The following is a 19,517-nucleotide window of genomic DNA, read 5'->3' as shown; positions in this document are numbered from 1 at the left end:
GACTGGGAAACACGTGCTGAGAGAGATTCTTTATCATGTCAGCTCGGCTGACTCAATAGTTTTGAAGCTCATGAGAGAAGTTCTTTATCATATCAGCTCGGTCAGCCATTTTTACCTTTTAATAGAAAAAAAAAATATATTATTACTTATTTTAAATTAATAAAAACCATTTTCAAATATTTACTTAGTTAAATATATTTTATTTGACTCGCCTGAGTGGGCTACTGCAAGTCGTCAAACTAACACTCCCGAAAGTTGACATTGAGGGTTGATTTGCTTGAGAGGTCACCTTGCCTTTTTTATTTCTTCCTCAAAGTCCAAAGAGAAAAAAATCAAACTAAACTAAGGTGAACAAACATGTATCAAATCATTTAAAAAGAAAAGTCTCATAAAACCTAAAAATTGCTGTTCAAGAAACAAAATCCCTAAAAATCCATCTTGGATGGAAATCAAGGGAGAAGAGAGAACAATTCTGCTTGTGATATTCGAAATTATCTGATACTGCATTGCCTTACAAGGTGGTGGTTGCATCGTTGTTATCTTCTTCACTCCCTTCTCATATCTCCTTTCTTGTATCTTCAATACTTTAATACAGATCTGGGAGATTTCGAACAATAAATTAGGCAAGAGAGAAAGAGGAGAGATTACTTGATTGTTCAAAGAGAGTTGTGAACTTTCATCCTTTTCAATGAAAGTTGAAATAATGTGAGTTTTCTTTCTCTCCAAAAGTGGAGAGAAGCACTTTTAAAATATTTTATATTTTCAACTCTGCCCCTAAATCCCTTTTTAAGATATTTTAAAATTTCAAAGTTGTCCCAAGATCTCTCCCGTCAATCCGAACATGGTGGAAAGAAATTGAGTTTCTCTTCTCTTTTCCCTCTCAATCCAAACACTGCGTTAGGCTATGTTTGGATTGAGAGAAGTGAAGAGAAGAGAAACTCATTAACATAGCCTAAAATGGGGATTTTGAGAGTTGGGATGTTGGTAACTTGTGTAAGTTAACCCTTCCAAACACAGCATATTAAGCAACTCGTGTGAGTTGTGAACTCTCACCCGCAACAAGCAGTTTTCAAAAACACCCTAACTTGACTCATGGACATTCGAGTTGAGTTTCAAATCCATGATCCAAGTTATCAAACTACATTCTGACAGTAATTTTACGTTTTGAGACAGTTTCATGAATAACAACAAGAGGCAGTATTTCTTGTGGTTTTCCAAATCAAACACCTCAATTTGGAGAAACAGACAGTTCTAAGTTGAATACAAACCTCAAGCTTCATAGTTGTAAAATCCAATGGATAAGCACCCAGCCCAGAAATTCCTGCTAACATGACTTGCTCATGGCACATGACACATGACACATGGCATAAGAAGACTGGCACAAAAGATCAAACTTACATCCTCTCCGGGCTGATCATACTGAGATCTGGGATAAATATGTACACAAAATAACACTCTCATCACCGTTCCCTGTTACCCATACTTCTTTCCTGTCCACAAGATTCAGGCACAAAAAAAAAAAAAAACACTTTGTTATATTCATAATTCCTTTGAATCACACAGTAGTAGTAGTGCAGAACCCCACCATTCTTTTGTAAATTCTAATACAACTTCAAAGAACGATTCCATAAGGGTGTTAATTTTAGTGCTCATACCATGGGGAGTGAATACGAACAAAGTTCCCAACTTCAAGCTCCACATCGCCACATATCTTTGAGCTGAAAATAACGGTCCTTCTCCCTCCACTATCCATAATTTTTTCAGGGCCCTGAGCACATAGGGTACTCTGCGGAAAACAAGTAAAGCATGACCATTCTATCATAAACAAACAGCTATTTGTCTCATCTGTTTCATCCACAAATAGTTCAGTTCTGTTGTTTGTGAGTGTTAACCATGAAATCAACGTGTAAATCTCATAAGCTAAAAGGTTAATTGCTTTTCTTTGGAGTGGGACTAAGTTGTCTCGTAAATCTCAAATCTTTCTATATGTGATGTTAAAAAAAATCAACATACCTTTATATTTTTTACAAAGGAACATTGACAAACTATCAACTTTGCATCCAAGTATCTTGACAATATCTTTACATCAATGCATCTCGTGGCATCTGAAAAGACAAGATAACAGAAGTAATACATAAGCAATGCTTTTTTTTTTTGTCAAAAAAAAAAAAACCTCCAACTACACTATCAATCGAATCCCCGCAAACAAAAATGCAACTTTTACCATTTTTACTTGTTCCTCCGTGTGATTGCTTCAGGAATTCCATGTCCCTTTCCTTTTCATTCTGCATGACCAGCTGCAACCTTCCATAATATCCAATTCTGCACAATTTGGCAGCACATAAGTGTGTTTTAATATAGAATAATGCTGAAGTGACCTCAAGATTGGACCTCACATCGCACACCCTGACGAGTGTATGGGAACCATAGATGCTTTTCCTCGAGATACAAGTGAAAAAGTATCTATGGTTCCCATCCACTTTCACGTCAAGATGTGCGATATGAGGTCCACTCTTGAGGTCACTCCAGCACGACTCTTGAGTATAACACTCAAATCAAAATAACACCTTATATGTGGGTTTGATCCAATAATAAAAAAAGTAGTCAATGTTCTTACTCAGTCTGTTTAGATGTCACAAAGTGAGTCCCCCCATCATTCAAAGCAGCTGCATTTAAAGCTTCCTGGAATATATCCGCCATTGCTTGCCGTCTGATTTCCAGGGTTCCAAGCTTTAGCTGATTTTGATCATTAGCTGGTAGGAATTTGGCAGCCTGCATCGTGTAAAGGGTTACGAATGAACTCAAATGTTGAGATTGAGAAACCAATCCAAGAACAATAAAGAAAAAAAAATTGATCAAGATGCAATCTTACACCCAAAAAAAAAAAAAAAAAAAAACAAACACAGATTTTTACGTGGTGATCACATCGATTCCACTATGAAGAGAAAATTCTCAGTAGTTACAGATTATACCATTTCACGGAAAAGGAGAAATATATAAACCTAACTAGGGTTTTACATAATATGAGTGAAATTACAGAAATACCGTTGGGAAAAACAACCAAGGTCGATTTCGATTGCGCGAGTATGAACAGTACTCCTTGCTGACCAATACCATCAAGCTCCACAAACCATAACACTTAAAATTGAAAAACAACCAAATCACAAGGATACCTCATCTTCGCTTGACGTACTGCTTTCCATGGGCTCTAAAGGGTCTTCATTGAGGGTTCTATCACCCAATGGAGATACATTTTTCTTCGCAGTTAGCTGAAACCTTCTATGTGTTGCTTTGTTTTTCTGCAACAATTACTCAATCCTCAGAAGAAAGACTGCACACGTAAAAATATATTAGTCAAAGAGGAACACAAACCATTTTGTAAATCCCTTTCAGTGGATCACTATTTCCCTTAAAACCTTCCAGAAGCTCAGCCATTGAATGCTCTGAAATAACCGGTAATTCAGTGGGCACGAGATGATTCTCGAACTGTTCTTCCTTCACTTCTTGAAGACCTTCCAGAAGCTCACTCATTGAATGTTTTGTATTTCTGTACTCAACATCTTCTAATCCTTGTAGCACTTGAGGAACTTTGGAAGACTTCTCATTTTCATCCCTTGTGAAATAATTCAAGGAGGTTTCTTCCTTATGTGACTGAAAACGAATTGAAAACTTGGGCTTGACTTTGCTTCTGCTACCTGCAGCAGATAACAATGTATTGTTGAGGAAATTGTATGGTTAGTATTTTAGAGACATATTTCCTAATATCAAGAAGATAATAAAGGGAGGGTTTAGACATTATAGAAATTATGGACAATAAACACATAGCAGATCCATAAGAAGCCAAGAAAATACCTTTCCAAGTTTTCATAGCCTCAGAATTAGCTGAATGGGATGAGGAATTGCCAGCATTTTCATGCAAACACATTAACTCCTCGGTTTCTTTAAGAACTGCAGACCATGTGGATGCCCCATCTTGGTTCTCACACTCAAAGCCATGGAGGTGGTCTTTTTGCAACTTGACAGTCTTAGAAGTAAGGGAAAATTCCGATGGCAGAATGTTCTCCTTCACCAACATATCATTCAAATGACAAACACTGGGTCAGTCTCTTGGAATTAAGACTACAAAAGTGTAATAAATACATCCAAACTATAGATAGATTTACAAAGAATTTTTTAAGATGTTGAAGGCATACGCCTTGAAGTTTGCATCAGTGAGAAAGCTCTCTAAAAAGCCTTGAGACTTTGAGGAATAGCTCTTTCCTCTCGAAGGTGTTGTTTATGACCCTGACTTCGGATTATATCCTTGCAGGTATGTTGGACCCAGGTACATTCAAAAGAGTCTGGGGGCTGGTAGGCCCCTGGAAGGAGCTGATTTTGGCATCCGCACAACTGTTGGGGGCATTTTTAGTAGTAGAAAATGCATTGGAAGCCCTAGGAGCTATATATATTTATCTTCTAGAAAACCCTAAAATAATATAGTATTGTTCTTTCTTTCGAGACTCTTCATCAATAGAAACCATCATCGCCGCCCGTGGACGTAGGCAATATTTCTGAACCACGTAAATCGTCTCTTTTGTAATTGAATCTTGTCTATTGTTCTTTCTCTCTTTCGCGTATTGTTTTTTGTGTGGTCATCAAAAATCATTGCATATATGGGTGTTTCCGCACAATAGAATAAATATGTCTTATTCAATGGAGTATTTAAAAAGTATTAAACCTTAGGGGAGGTCCAAGCTCTTTTGGATACACCTTGTGGAAATGTGTTGTATTTCTTTTTTATTCTGCTTTTGTAGTTTAATGACATGATAGTACTAATAATTTATAAAATTATCCTTGTCATAACATTTAATCCACAAAAAGGTACTTAAATATATACCATAGGTTTCCTTTTAGCCCTAGACAATTCAAGTACTATTCAACTTATAACACTCGCAATCTCTGACTTCTTTTTTCTCTATTTTTATATTTCCTCCATAATCTTTTTTTTTTCCGCTTATCATAGGTATCCCCACGCTTTGGGTTAGACTAATCCCATGGTCACATGCACCACTCCCTCGGAAAGTCCTAGGTGCAACTGGTTGAGTCGAGGGTCAACCGGACCCTGGAGGGTGGCCCCAAGGAATTCATAGCTTCATGGGGTTTCGAAGACTTGACCTACCCTTCCTGAGGAGCTTATCAAGGCTCGACTTGCCACTAGGCCAACCCCTTGGGGTTTATTCCTCCATACTCTATTTCTTTCTATTCCAAACCAACACTCACACTTCTTATTCTAGTCTTAGAGTGGTGTTATGCTTTTTAAGTTAAGAGTGCTTGTTACACTCAAGTGTTACTTTTGTCTGATAAAAATCAAAACTTGGAAAGTTGGAAGCATGAAACTATCATAGTAGAAAAAGTTTAATTTGATTTTTCATGAGGTTGATATTTGGATTTGGATCTTAAACTTTGGAATGAATTTGTGAATTTTCATCATTTTTGGAGACTTCCCTGATTTTCTCCTTTTTTTCAGTTTTCTATTTGTTTATTTATTTATTTTTATATTTAATTACTCACCTACTTAAAGAATGAATACTTACAAAATCTACAACTCAAAACTTTGGCTAGTGAAACACTTCACCTCAACATTTTCAAACACTACAATATGAAGAACTATACATATAGTTTACCTCATCATCAGAGATTTTTTCTTCGTCGGAGATGCTTTCAAATACCTTCCTTGAAGATTGAACGAACTCAGACTCTCCCTTTTGGAAGATGGGCATTTCATCATCATCCTTCAAATGAAAATTTTACCAATTTATGCCATCATAAGATTACCATTTGATACATAAAATGAACTGTAAATATAGAACACGACACAACACCAAATTAAACTAAATCAAAAACTGAGCTGATGATCTGGACCAAAAGGCACATGTACTGCTAAAACACTTTAATTCCATCAAGGTGGAGAGACCCAATAAATTAAAAACCTTGTTTTAATTACTAGATCTCTTCACATCCTATTAAAAGATTTAGAAGATTGAAATTCCACAAAGATCTGAATTACAGTAGGGTTTTTTTTTAAGAATATCGACATGAACTCGGATTCTAGGGTTTTTTTTCTTTTTTTCTTTTTAAGTAATCGGATACTAAATGAAACCTTAGATTGATGAATCAACGATCAATTTGAATTTTTATGGTCGAATCTCTAATATAATACCTTATTCTTTAAATCTTGAAGGCGATTTTTAGGGTTTGTTAGCCAATTGTGATTGAAATCTTCGTCGTCTGCTGGATCAAAAAAAGAAGAAAACGTTGACAGGTGAAATTGATCAAACAATCTTACTTTTTTTATGTACTAAGAGAGAAGCGAATCAAAGACGACAGATCGAATGCAATTAAATTACTAGAAATGTAGAGAAAATTTCGAAATGAGGATTGATTGGGAACAAAATAGAACACCTGAAATACTCTGATCGGAATCTTGATTTTCCTGCAAAATAGAGACGATTAAGTTTGGGACTTTTACAAATTTACAAAAGTAAAGATTTTTTTTTTTTTTCGAATTTTTTTTACCGGGAAAGGATTTTGCCGCCACATTAGTTTTGGTTTGCACCCCCATTTTGCTTTGGTTTTGTTTTTGTGATTTTATTTCTATTTCGACTCACCACTCGCTGGATCCTGGGCTGAGTTATGTAGAAGATGAGGTGAACCCGGGTTAACATATTTAACTTAACCTCAATTCGGGTTAAGGATTCGGTCAACAACACAAACTCAATCCGAACCCAATATATAATTATTTTTTATATGAATTATATATTTTTAAGGTGTGTTTTTTTAAGTATTTCTTCTAATGTATATTTGTAATGGCTAGGGATTTTTTTTTTTCTTTTTATTTGAGTTCGTTACTTTGAATAATGTTGAAATAATTTTAAAATGTACATCGTGGTGGACATTTCTGACGAGGATGTGTGTTAGAACCATCGATGTTTTTCAGTGAGATCTTGATGAAAACATCTATGGTTCTGACACCATCCACGTCAGAAATGTCCCCCACAATATATATTTCAATGTTACTCTAGCACGACTTTATTGCTTTATATGTTTATATATAGTATGTACAAATTTCTTAACAACGGTACTTTTATAAATTAGGAATGCCATTTAATACACATAGGGCTTAAAATAGGTCAGATTTTATTTGAGTGCTCTAAATTCGATTTTTTATGGATTTGATTTCTTGAAGTATATCTAAATTAAAATATGAGTTGATGTCCCTTGACCTGAGATGGATATGGACCCATCTCCATATCTGAATGATATATTATTTTGTATATTATATGTTATATTTTTATATCTTTTAGTATATCATTTATTAACAAATGAGTATTAGGTGTAGTGGTCAAAGTTTGTTTTTAAAAGGGAAGAGGTCTTGAGTTCAAATCACATATAAACCACATTTTTTAATAAATTACTTTGTAATGGTTTGAAATTATCCGATCCAACTGACTTGAATCAATTAATTAGATTGGAACAAATCCGGATATGGGTTTAATGAAAGTAAAAAAAAATAAAATTAGATATGGTTTGAGCCAGTAGGATCCAAGTCGGATTTAGATCCAGATTCGGGTCTGAATTAAAAATTCAAATATGAATATGGGTAGACACATATCCGACCCAAACCTGACCTGTTTTAAGTCTTAAATACACATGGATACATGTGATTGGTGGATCTCAAATTTCTATGAGCTCTATGAGCAATTTTTTTTCCATTTTTTTAATATGAAAAATCATTTTTTCACATAAGTTTAGAAGAGGAAAAAAAAAAAAAAATCAAAACTCCACTAGTTAAACTTACAACTACAAATGAAGAGTTCTAGTCACTCTCTAACTCTTCATCCTCTCTCGGTTTTCCCTCTGGCCCTTATTTCAATGATGAATTTGTAAGTTGCACACGATTATATTTAGGATTTTTCAATTCATGCCACCTGTCCAAAATTACTTAACTTGAACTAACTCGAGCTCAACCTGATTTTAGGAGCTCAAGCTCAGGTTGAACTTTGATTATTGAGCTCAAGCCCAAAGGTCAGTAGGAATGAGGGTTTTGCCACTTGGGTTGAGCCTGCGTTTGATTGGGATTTCATCGATCAATAACCTTCATTTGGATGGTCATTGGGGTCTACATCGCCTCCCGTTGAGTTGACCATTCAACAAGGCCCAATTGGTTGTACAATTTTGGGCTTTAGCATCTATGGGCTTACAAATGGCCAATGAGCTAATCCACAGATCATTGTTTTAAAAAGGAAAGGCTCATACCTCCAATAATTTTGTTGAAAATTAATTAAATATAATGTAAATTACATTTTTTTTTTTTTAAATGTGGTAGTTGGGAATGTGGTCCTTAGAGTATAGGGCTTGATGAACCCTTATATTTGGTGGGTAGATATCCCAATCAAAGTGTGCCATATTGACTTTTGAAATAGGGAAAGACGCAAAATACATGTTTTTCAAATATTTAGAAGATATGGAAAATTTTAAAGGGTATCCCCAATATGGTAAGAAGACTTTTTTTACCAAATAGGTTATCTTTCATACTTGCATTTATTTAAGTTATACTCTTCTTTGGGGTTTTTTTTTTTCCAACTTCCATGTGAATACCCAACCCAAAGGTGTAAAAATAAAGAATAATGACTTTTTCTGATGCTCCCATCACAGAATCGTAGACTAATTGTCTCAGGACACACATAATCACAAATATTTTTTTAGTGTATCCCGAGGCAAATGATCTACAAGTTTGTGATGGGGACATACGTCAGAGGGGGCGTCAGATTATCACGAATAAAAAATCAATACAAGTACAACAAATACCATTTGTAGGGCTCTCTATAAACATGCCATGGTCGAACCCTAAGGCGAGTTGAACGATGAATGGTCCTTGCTCTACCACCAATTAATTCAAGATAAGATGGCAAAGATCAACGACTAATGTGTGCCACAATTGCTTGATTGATACGCCATCACGAAGAGTCAACCCGTTGATTCAACGGTGAGATTTATGTGTAAAGTGGACCATTTTCACGTGTATAAGATGAGGTGGACCTTTAAACTTTAAAGAAGCTATCACTCACAAGTTGCTCATGTGTCTTGGCTCAACTTGCTACACTTGTAAAACCATGGCAATGTGACCAAGTATTTAATAGTTGGTTACGGTTTTGGATCCAAAGTCCAAACCAGGACCCATACATAATAGTTCTGGTTCGGTTACACTGGTTTGGATACCCAGACCAATTACCATGGTGAGCCTCATTGAAAAAGCCTAACTAGATATTCCAAATAAGCTTATCTGGAACTATTCATTATTAGGCGATAAATACAACCTTAATCACTATTTGGCACTTAGTGCTTGTAATATATGTTACTTTAATTAAGGCCGTGTCATTGTGCGAATGCGTGTTAGAATATTCTCTTAAGTTGACAGTTCTATACTTCAGCATTGCAATATAGTCGTACTCGTACACGGCTTTTACACGTCAAAGTTCAAACTTTTGAGAAAAGCTAGAAAGCAACCTATAGCTAACTCCATTGGTTCCCTTAGTAAAATACTTGAACTATTGGTATGTCACATTTGACTGGGGTATTAGATTTCTTTGATTAGGAACATTATTGGATTAATTTAATTCTTGTTCTAATAATTTAAGTGAGTCTAATTTGATTAATCCCATTATAAGTTGAACTAAAAACAGAAATGTCGTCATGTTTTTTATTAGATCAAACGAGTGAATTTTGTCGATTAGTTCTCCATTATTCTTTAGTGGGTCAGCCTTAATTTTTTTCCATTTGACGAAAGCGAAACAAAGAAGTTATTGAAGCGGTTTATTAATTAATCCAATTATTGATCTTGATGCACAGCTCGTGTTACGATTATACCTTTTGTTTGTTTCTTCCTATGTTACATCTTGCGGATTATACCGAGGCATTGGAAACATGAATTAACAGCTAAACCACTTTATTTATCGGTTGTCGCCTAATATATGTAGTTGTTTTGTAATTGAAAATAGTATGACTCTTACGGCTGGCTGTGCTACTAATTAATACATTTTTTATTTATTGCATGATTACCATATGCTATAATATATATAGGGTCAAGATCCCTTGATTCCTAAACCCTTTAAATGAAAAATTCAAGGGTTGAGATTTATCCTCAAGATAAGTATCTCCAAGATTTGTGTTAGCAAGATACTCATAAATTTCAACCATTGGATTTTGCATTTAAAGGGTTGGGATCATACATTATTTTGCTTGTCGTGAGTATCCCCATTCTTTAGGTGAGATTAATCTCACGGTCACACGCACCGCCCTCTCAGAAAGTCTTATGTGCAATTAGATGAGTTGAGGGTCAACCAGACCTTGGAGGGTGGCCCTAATGAATACATAGCTTCGTGTAGTTTCAAACACTTGACCTATCCTTCTTGAGGAGTTTATCAAGGCTCGGCTTGGCTTGCCACTAATTAACATTATATTGGATTAAATTGAACACTTAAAATTACCATAATAAAGAGTGATAAGGGACTAATACAAGATGTTTATCTTACACATCTTATTCAAGGGAAAGCTAGCTTGTACCCCCAAATTTATTTTCCTTTTTCCCAAATGGAAACCCTAGTTTCTTGGTTGCTTCACATGTTTCCATTTTTGTGGACACATGAAGCTTAGTGCATGTGTGGTGCTAGGTTGTTTGTGCAAACATTTGAAAGTCCACTTCTAAGTGCATGTGCATTATTTGTTGAGATCCATTTGCTTATTATTGTTCATTTTCTTAAGAAGTTTGGGTTTTTTTATTCCGTAATTTTCGTTTGAAGTGGGTTATGTCCGAGAGAGCGACGGACTTATCTTCCAAATATCTCCCTTAATATTAGATTTTACGAGGTATTCTCATTTATGCCGTATCATAGGTTTTATGGAAAAAAAAATTTAATGGTCAAAAAAATCCAAATTTTGTTCTTGTTGGGGAAGCTTATGATTGCAAAGAAAACTTATTATCAAAAAAATCATTTTTTCAAGAAACCAAACCTCAAGAAATGGATTTCCAAGTGCCTAATTACACATAGAAAAATATAAAAAAGAGTTGATTTTTAATTTTTGAGTACTAGTAATCATGAATGAATAACATTAGAAGGAGGTGGGGTCAAACTTACGGATAAATCATTCTCTCCTAAAATTATTTTTCCTGTTAATTTCAATTTTTTATGTTTGTTTGTTTGTTTGTTTGTGTTGATATGTTGTTATTAGTTTTTTAAAACATAGACCAAACCCATGGTCCAACTAGGTTTTATTGAATTTTGTAATAAAACCTACTTCGTCAATGAACATCTAATTTATATGAATTTATCTTTTATATATAAAAATAAAGGGTCGTCGTGCCAGAGTAACATTGAAATTGACATCGTTTGAGATAGTGGTGTGCACAGAATCATATATACTTTTCACTCGTATCTCGATGAAAAGCATCCATGGATCTATAGACACATCCACCTTAGCAATGTTAACTTCAATCTTACTTCAGCATTTTTCAAGAACAAATGAATGGATATAAAAAAAACAAACATATTTTACTTTTTTAATAAATTTGAATTAATCCAACCAAAATGAACAACCAATTAGATAAAACTTCCATTCAATCATAGATTAAAATTTTCAAAACATTGGTAAGTGGTTACTATCCCAACCTTTTCTTATTATATATTCCTTGTTTTATATATGGAAATTCTCTTAATTATTTGTTTATTTTTATTTTTTAATAGTTAAGTTCTTGCAAAGCATGAACCATACTTTATTGAATTAAGGTCAACGAGCAAACATTTTTATTACACGTGTCCCACTGACAGTATTTAACAATGCCCCGAAAGCTCGGGAAGTTCGTTGAGAAAAAAAAAAAAAAAAAAGCGATTTACCGTTAAACATAGAAATCTGCGAAATAAATAACCAATAGTAAAATGCCACGTAATATTAAAAAATATTACATCACTTCTCTTAAAAAGATACCACCTCACTACGACTCCACACGAGAAAGTGATGTCTATGACTAAGAGGACTATAGTTCTCTCTCTAAAACCGCCTAATGGAGATCGGGTTTGGATCGGACTATTGGTTTTATTGAATCTCAATATTTGGATCCAAACCTGATTAAATAATGATTGAATCGGGTAAATTTTGACATTATTGATTCAGAATCAATCCAATAATATCACGTCAAATTTAAGTCTAATTGAAATTCAAATTTAAAGTTATCAGATCGAAACATTAGATTTTGAGTCTGATTTAATCATTTAATAGCCTTAATGGAATTTAGGGGCATAGTTATCTCTTGAAGGCTGTGTAATTAGATCAGGTTTGGATCAGATGAAGTGTCAAATGGATCAAATTAGACTGTTGATTTTTATTGGATCTTGATATTTGGATCCGAACTTGATTCTAATAATGTTCAAACCAGGTAAAAATTAACATGATCGATCATAATCGATCTAATAAAATATCACATTTAAGTATTGAAATCAAAATCCAAAGATATTAGATTGAAAATATCAAATTTTGAGTATAATCCAATCCATAAACAACCTTATTAGAAGGTTGTAGTGGGGTGACCTCAAGATTGTACCCCATATCTTACTTTCCTATTGTGAAAGTCAGATATGAGTTAGAATCTCGAGGCCACTTCATCATTATTCTTAATGGAATTATTTGATTGTCATATTCTACTTAAAAAAAGAAAAAAAAAGAGTGATGTGGCAGAAAACTAAATCAGAAGAAATACAACTAATCTTGGAAAATCAGAAGTTTAAACTATGCATCAAGCTGTCCATCACAAGATCTTGTGGGGCCCACTCATCACCACTCTCCCCTCAATGTTTCGTTAGTCATCAAATACGAGAAATCCACACGTGCGACTTCTCCTTTTATATAAGCCCCCCTCCTTCCAAGAACCAGAAATCTCTCTCTCTCTCTTTCTTGTTCTTGAAGAATCTTGTAATTTTTACAGAAAAAATGTCTGCAGATGTGGTAGTAATGGAAGAAAGTATCGAAGAAAATCCAGAAATAAATCATGAATTAAAGGGAAAAAAACATTCTTTCCAAAAGCTACGACGAGCTGACTCATTAGAAGTCGAATCCCAGAATTTTCGAACTCACCATGGCCATGGATCAAGGGTCTGGATTTAACCAAATACATTTATTTTTTTCTTGTTGCACCATTTTGATTGCAATATTTTGATGTTTTATGATCATAGACCGTTGGTTGGCCAACCATCTTTCATCTCGCGTTCCAAAGCATAGGGATCGTGTACGGAGATATCGGTACGTCACCACTCTACGTGTACTCAAGCACCTTCAGCAACACTAACGGCATCCAACATAACGATGACATCTTAGGTGTTCTTAGCCTGATCTTCTATACTCTCACTTTGATCCCTCTCGTCAAGTATGTGTTTATCGTCTTACGAGCTAACGATAACGGCGATGGTTAGTTTTAATTTTAATTTTTTTGACAAATAAATAAATATGAAATTTTTATCTATTTTGTATGATTTTTGTGTGTGTGTGTGTGTGTGTATGTGTGTATGTGTAGGAGGGACGTTTGCGTTATATTCTTTGATATGTCGTTATGCGAAGGTGAGTTTAATTCCAAATCGACAAGTGGAGGACGAAGATGTGTCGAATTTTCAGCTAGAGTTGCCTAGCAATCGGCTTCGTAGAGCTTCGAAGCTGAAGTCAAAGCTGGAGAACAGTGAGTTTGCCAAGTATTTCTTGTTGTTCGCAACTATGTTGGGTACTTCTATGGTGATTGGTGATGGAATCCTCACACCTTGTATCTCAGGTCTCCTCTCTCTCTCTCTCTCTCTCTCTCTCTCTCTCTCTCTCTCTCTCTCTCTTCTTGAATCTTTCTTTTAAGAGGGACACGTGGTGCAAATACAGATCTCCATTTGATGAATCATCATCAAATCTCAGGGATGAATGGCTGAGATGAGACGATATTCCCTAACTATGGTGATCATGTTTTCTTTTTTTACATGAATTAGTGAAACCTAATCCCCATTTATATTATTTATTTGATATAAAATATAAATTAGAATTATCTTAAATTGGGCTTATGTAGGATCAAAATGACCAGTTTAAAACAAGTTTTTAAATAAGGGTGACGTTGGGGTAAGGGTATTATGAAAATTTACCAAATCCAAATCCAAATCCGATTCATTTAATAATTTTGTGAAAAATTTAAACCTAAACCTAAACCTAATTCATTTATATAAATAAGCATACCTGATCCAACCCATATATAAATCATTTGATAAAATTCTAATTTTTATTAGAAAAAATTGAGTTCCATTTCCACCCCCAAAATAAAATATCATTATTAAAAATAAAATCGCATAATCATAAATTAATATCTACCAACATAAATTAAGTATCATAAAATACAAACTGCATTTTATCATTAAAAATAGATAATTTAATTTTTTTTTTAAATAATTATTGATATAATTAAAGCTACATGTTGATGGTAGGATAATTAAACATATCAAAAACAGGTTAAACGGGTTGACGCCCTTAACCTGAATCCAACTCATTTAATGACCATTTTAGTCGAATTAACATTATTATAATCCAAACCCAATTAAACTTGACTTAAACCCACTAATTTCAAGTTGTGTTTACGGGTCATATTAAGATTGTCACGTTTATTTTAAAATCATAATGGGAATCGAGTGCATGTGACTTGACTGATTGGGTGGAAATCCAGTACTTCAAGGAGTTGGGTTTCAATCCTACTCCGGCTTTCCTTCACTCACTGACCCATTAAATGTGTGGCCCAAGAAACCCATAATCAGAGCGTTTTTACAATGGACTTATGAAAGCCCCTAAAAATTACTGATTTTTAATGTGTAAGTAAGTATGCCAATGGGTCAAATATTCATGAGTCAAAGATCCACACGTGTCATGCCTAGAGACCTAGGGTTAGTTCCTGGAGCAAAGTATCAAGTCAGCAAAGTGTAGGCAAGAGCGGGCCCATTTATTTCTAAAGTTTACTCGATTGTGATCAAATGTAAATTACTGTTTCTATTTTCTAAAATCTTTGCATGATGTGTTGACTTTTGTATCGTTTTACTTGAAATTTTTGATGAGTTTTAACTTTTTTCCAACTTGTCGGCAGTTTTATCAGCTGTTGGAGGAATCAAACAGGCTACGTCCAAGATGACGGATGGTACACTCTCATACACTTATACATCTTGTATTGTCTCACATACAAACAAATCCTACCTTTTATTGTCAAATAAGATCAACTGTGGTGTTCTCAGTTCTCACCTTCCCCACACCAACGTTTTTTTTGTTTTTTTGTCTTTCTTTAAATTTTAAAAGAAAGACTAGTAAGCTTTGAAGACCAAAAACAATTCATGTGGATTTTAAAGACTTTGGACTCTTATTTTAATCCAAAAACACGTCACTTGAATCTTCTTATACTTTCAAGAAGTTTAGAAAGGATTCTTGAAACTGAAGATGTCATTGCACCCCTTCAAAGTTCAAATTGCATGAAGATCATGAAATTTATAAGGGTACATTAGTAATTTTGAAAAATAATATTTTTTTTATATACAAATATAATCTTTTGTGAGAGAATTTTTTTCTCACGAAAATGTTAATCCAGGATTTCACATAATTCGAATTGACTACTGGTTGCAGTCTAACTAGCGTAGTTTTGTAATTTGGGGTTGCTTTCAATACACGTGGATTTGTGTGATTAGTAGATTTGGGATTACGTGAAATCCTGGATTGACTTGTCCGTAAATTAATTTTATTTTTATTTTTTATCTTTAATATTATAATGCTCTTATATTTGTATTTAATTTTATTAAGGTTAATTTTGTCCAAATACATATCATCAAAATCTCAAGATTCTTAGAATCATGTTGGATTAGTTTTTCAAAATTATTATAATAATAAACTTATATCATGTTATCGAATATTCTAAATTACAAAAAGTCTTTTACAAATATTCTTAGAATCATATTGGATTAGTTTTATAAAATTACACTTCAACAACCCCTATAATCATGTTATTGGTTTTTCAAAATTATTATAATATAATAACCTTTTATCATGTTATCTTCAATCACCTTATCGAATATTTTAAATTACAAAAAGTCCTTTACAATATTTTAAATGATAAAATATGATATAAAATCAAATTTTTATTTGAAAGATTTGAAATAATTTTTGAAGTAATTAATTTTTTAATCATACTTAAATCATCAAGTGCACTAATTAAATAATCACATATAACAAGATTTTATTAGTAATGTGATAGTTTCATCGTAGAATGATTCTTTAGGTGATTTCTTTGCTATATATAACTTGGGCTGTTAATGGATCAGATTAGACCCAAAATACAATACGTTCCAATGACTTTGAGTCTGGATCAATGTTTTGGATTTCGATAAAGATCCAATCCAATATCTTGTTGGATCGGATTTCGATCATCCATATCTTGATCCGATAATTTGTTAGAAAGTATATAAATTATATAATACATTTGTTGTTGGGTTTGGCCTGATACAGACCCGACCCAATTGTAAATGGATCTAGATCTTAATATTGAGATAGAAAAACCCCGATTTGATAAGGGTTGGACCCGATACTTATTGGGTCGATATCAAATTGACCCTGGTCCGATCCAGACTCAATCCATTGACAGCCCAAGCTATAACCACCTCTTTTAATAGTTCTATGTGCATGCTCATGAACATACAGAGCTATATATTTGATCATTTATGATAGACATTATAGAGCTTCTTATATGTTATTTTTCTTTTATACAGATAGGGTTGTTTGGGTATCAGTTGCCATCTTGATCCTCTTGTTCGTATTTCAAAGATTTGGAACAGACAAAGTTGGCTATAGCTTTGCCCCAATCATTTGTCTTTGGTTCATCTTAATCGGCGGTATTGGTATCTACAATTTCATCGTATTCGATCCAACTGTGGTGAAGGCCATTAACCCGAAATACATTGTAGATTATTTTAGGAGGAACAAGGACAAAGCGTGGATTTCTCTCGGTGGAGTCGTCCTCGCCATAACGGGTTAAGTGTTGTTTCCATCAATTCAATTTGAAAGCACACTCATAATCTTCTACATGTATTCATGTTTGATTTGGTAAATTTGACACCACAGGAACTGAAGCAATGTTTGCCGACGTTGGGCACTTCACAGTTCAATCAATACAGATAAGTATGTGCTCGATAACATTTCCTTCCCTTCTCTTAGCATATACAGGCCAAGCCTCGTACCTCCGTAAACATAACGACCATGTTGGAGATACCTTCTACAAGTCCATACCAGGTGAAGGATAATGAAGTTTTGTCCATAGTTTTTCTTTCGTTCTTTCTTGTTAAATTTCCTATGTTGACAAGTTTGATTCAATGATGCAGATCATTGGTTTTGGCCTATGTTTATAGTGGCTGTAATGGCAGCGATCATCGCTAGCCAAGCCATGATCTCCGGAACCTTTTCTATAATCCAACAGGCACTGTCGCTCGGGTGCTTCCCTCGAGTGAAGATCGTCCACACATCAACGAAGTACGAAGGACAAGTGTACATACCTGAGGTCAATTACCTACTCATGTTAGCATGTGTGGCAGTTACCCTTGGATTCAGGACTACCGATAAGATTGGGAATGCCTATGGTAACAACTCCTTCTCTACATGTCCTTGTTATAACTTAGCTCAAAAAACTCTAGACATGAACACACACACACAAAATACAAGAAGGTTAATTTACGTCCAAGGAAGGGAAAAAAGTAACTCATCGACTCTAATAAAGAAATTATTGCCCAAAATTTTGATACGAACCCAACCCAATACATAAAAAATACTTTAGGCTCATATCTCTTTGTGGTTGTAATATATTTCTCCCTATACCTCCCTCAGACCTCCTGGATCTAAAAAGTACTTTCTCCCACAATTACTTTCTACTTTATATCTATATGGAGCTTTCATAACACTTATGATCTGTTTGGACCTAGAGAAATGGAGGGAAGAGAAGAGAAATGAACCATTTTTCTCTCTATTTCTCTTATTTAGAAAGTTAAGTGAGGAGAGAAGAGAAGGTTAATGGAGAGAAAAATGCCCGGTTTTTTTCCTCTCCAAATCAGAGAGATTTTGAGAGAAAATCAGAGAACAAATTATTATTAAAATGACAAACTTTTCTCTCCCATCTATCCAGACAAGGTGGAGAGTTATTTTCTATTCTCTTAATGAGGTTCTCTTCTCTTCTCTCTCGTTTATCTCAATTCAAACAGATTGTAAACGTATTTTACTTACACCACCACCACCAATAATAATAATAATAATAAATCTTTTTTGATGTCTAGGGATTGCGGTGGTCTTTGTGATGACGCTACATCGGCATTGCTTGTACTCGTTATGATAATGATATGGAAAACTCCAATTTTCCTCGTAATCCCTTATGTCCTAATCATCGGCACAGTCGAACTCGTCTACTTGAGTTCTGTTCTCTACAAATTCAATCAAGGAGGGTATCTCCCATTAGCCTTCACAGCAGTCCTCATGATGATAATGTATGTCTGGAACTATGTATACAGAAAGAAGTACACTTATGAACTAGACCACAAAATTTCCCCGGAGAAGCTAAAGGAGATTGCGAACAACACAAACCTGTCTAGAATCCCCGGACTTGCCATCTTCTATTCAGAACTTGTACATGGAATTCCACCCATTTTCAAGCATTATGTAGCCAATGTACCTGCATTGCACTCCATCCTTGTATTCGTCTCCATCAAGTCACTCCCCATAAGCAAGGTACCCGTAGAAGAGCGGTTTCTCTTCCGAAGAGTTGATCCAAATGAGCTAAACATCTTCCGTTGTGTTGTGAGATATGGATACACAGACGTACGCAATCAACATGACTCCTTCGAGAGAATGTTGATTGAAAGATTGAAGGGATATATACTAGAAGATTTATGGTTAGCGTCGATAAAGTCCCATAATGGTGAGGTGGTCAACAATGGTGGTGAAATAGAAGGTGTGGCGGTTAACGGAGAGAGTGAACGTGAGGAAGAATGGATAAACGAAGAAAAGAAGAAAGAAGAAGCAGTGGAGGTGGTGGAACGAGGGTGGCACGATGGAATCGTTCACTTAATGGGAGAAAGCGAGGTGGTTGCCTCCAAGGGGGCTGGTTTTGTGAAGAAGATTTTGATAAACAATGCTTATAGCTTTATAAGGAGGAATTTGAGACAAGCTGATAAGGTTTTCGACATCCCTCATGAGCGTCTTTTGAAGGTAGGGATGACTTATGAGCTTTAGATCACATTTTAAGCTAGTTAACTGTAATAACGGTCATTCTACTTAGAATTGGTGTTGGATATATAAGGTGCAAGTTAAAGAAGAAAAATATATGATGGATGTATAATTTAAATCAATCATAATAAATTGGGGTCTCTTTTTGATGCTCTCATGAGTTACACTTGCAA

At 34.6% G+C, this 19,517-nt stretch overlaps 2 protein-coding genes across 6 annotated transcripts; one reads left to right on the top strand and one right to left on the bottom strand.

Moving 5' to 3' along the window:
• Positions 1-343: 343 nt before the first annotated feature.
• LOC147383369 (kinetochore protein) lies at positions 344-6,658 on the bottom strand. Of its 5 annotated transcripts, XR_015173475.1 has the most exons (13): positions 6,556-6,616; positions 6,442-6,472; positions 6,200-6,270; positions 5,664-5,771; positions 3,853-4,063; positions 3,373-3,695; positions 3,174-3,299; positions 2,618-2,772; positions 2,225-2,322; positions 2,014-2,105; positions 1,656-1,786; positions 1,269-1,490; positions 344-597 (listed from the first exon to the last, which is right to left on the bottom strand). XR_015173475.1 is itself a non-coding variant. In XM_086428020.1 (12 exons), exons 1-12 carry the CDS (start codon positions 6,577-6,579, stop codon positions 1,415-1,417), a joined length of 1,443 nt encoding a protein of 480 aa, XP_086284146.1. In that variant the 5' UTR covers positions 6,580-6,616; the 3' UTR covers positions 674-1,414. The 5 variants fall into 5 exon arrangements, 4 of the variants coding, with proteins under 4 accessions (XP_086284146.1, XP_086284144.1, XP_086284147.1 ...); XM_086428020.1 differs by lacking the exon at positions 344-597 and having other exon boundaries at positions 674-1,490; positions 3,853-4,060; XM_086428018.1 differs by lacking the exon at positions 344-597 and having other exon boundaries at positions 683-1,490.
• Positions 6,659-12,972: 6,314 nt separating this feature from the next.
• LOC147383368 (potassium transporter 5-like) lies at positions 12,973-19,517 on the top strand. Its single transcript, XM_086428860.1, is given in 9 exon segments — positions 12,973-13,182; positions 13,263-13,494; positions 13,601-13,849; positions 15,185-15,235; positions 16,848-17,108; positions 17,200-17,367; positions 17,457-17,711; positions 18,399-18,412; positions 18,415-19,517. Coding segments are annotated over 9 exon segments (2,328 nt in total). The 5' UTR covers positions 12,973-13,020; the 3' UTR covers positions 19,351-19,517.

This window comes from Akebia trifoliata, chromosome 16 (genome assembly GCF_017979445.1).
Source record: "Akebia trifoliata isolate Shusen 1 chromosome 16, ASM1797944v1, whole genome shotgun sequence".
NCBI classification, from domain to species: Eukaryota; Viridiplantae; Streptophyta; class Magnoliopsida; order Ranunculales; family Lardizabalaceae; genus Akebia; species Akebia trifoliata.
The sequence above is the reverse complement of the archived record's forward strand: the minus strand, read 5'-3'. Positions and strand labels throughout refer to the sequence as shown.

Excerpts from the sequence above, each read along its gene's own strand:
- LOC147383369 (XM_086428018.1), bottom strand. The coding sequence starts at position 6,579 with ATGTGGCGGCAAAATCCTTTCCCG. Across the intron at positions 2,773-3,173 it reads GTACGTCAAGCGAAGATGAG|GCTGCCAAATTCCTACCAGC; the intron begins GTATCCTTGTGA and ends TACACGATGCAG. Across the intron at positions 2,323-2,617 it reads GTGACATCTAAACAGACTGA|AATTGGATATTATGGAAGGT; the intron begins GTAAGAACATTG and ends CAAATTGTGCAG.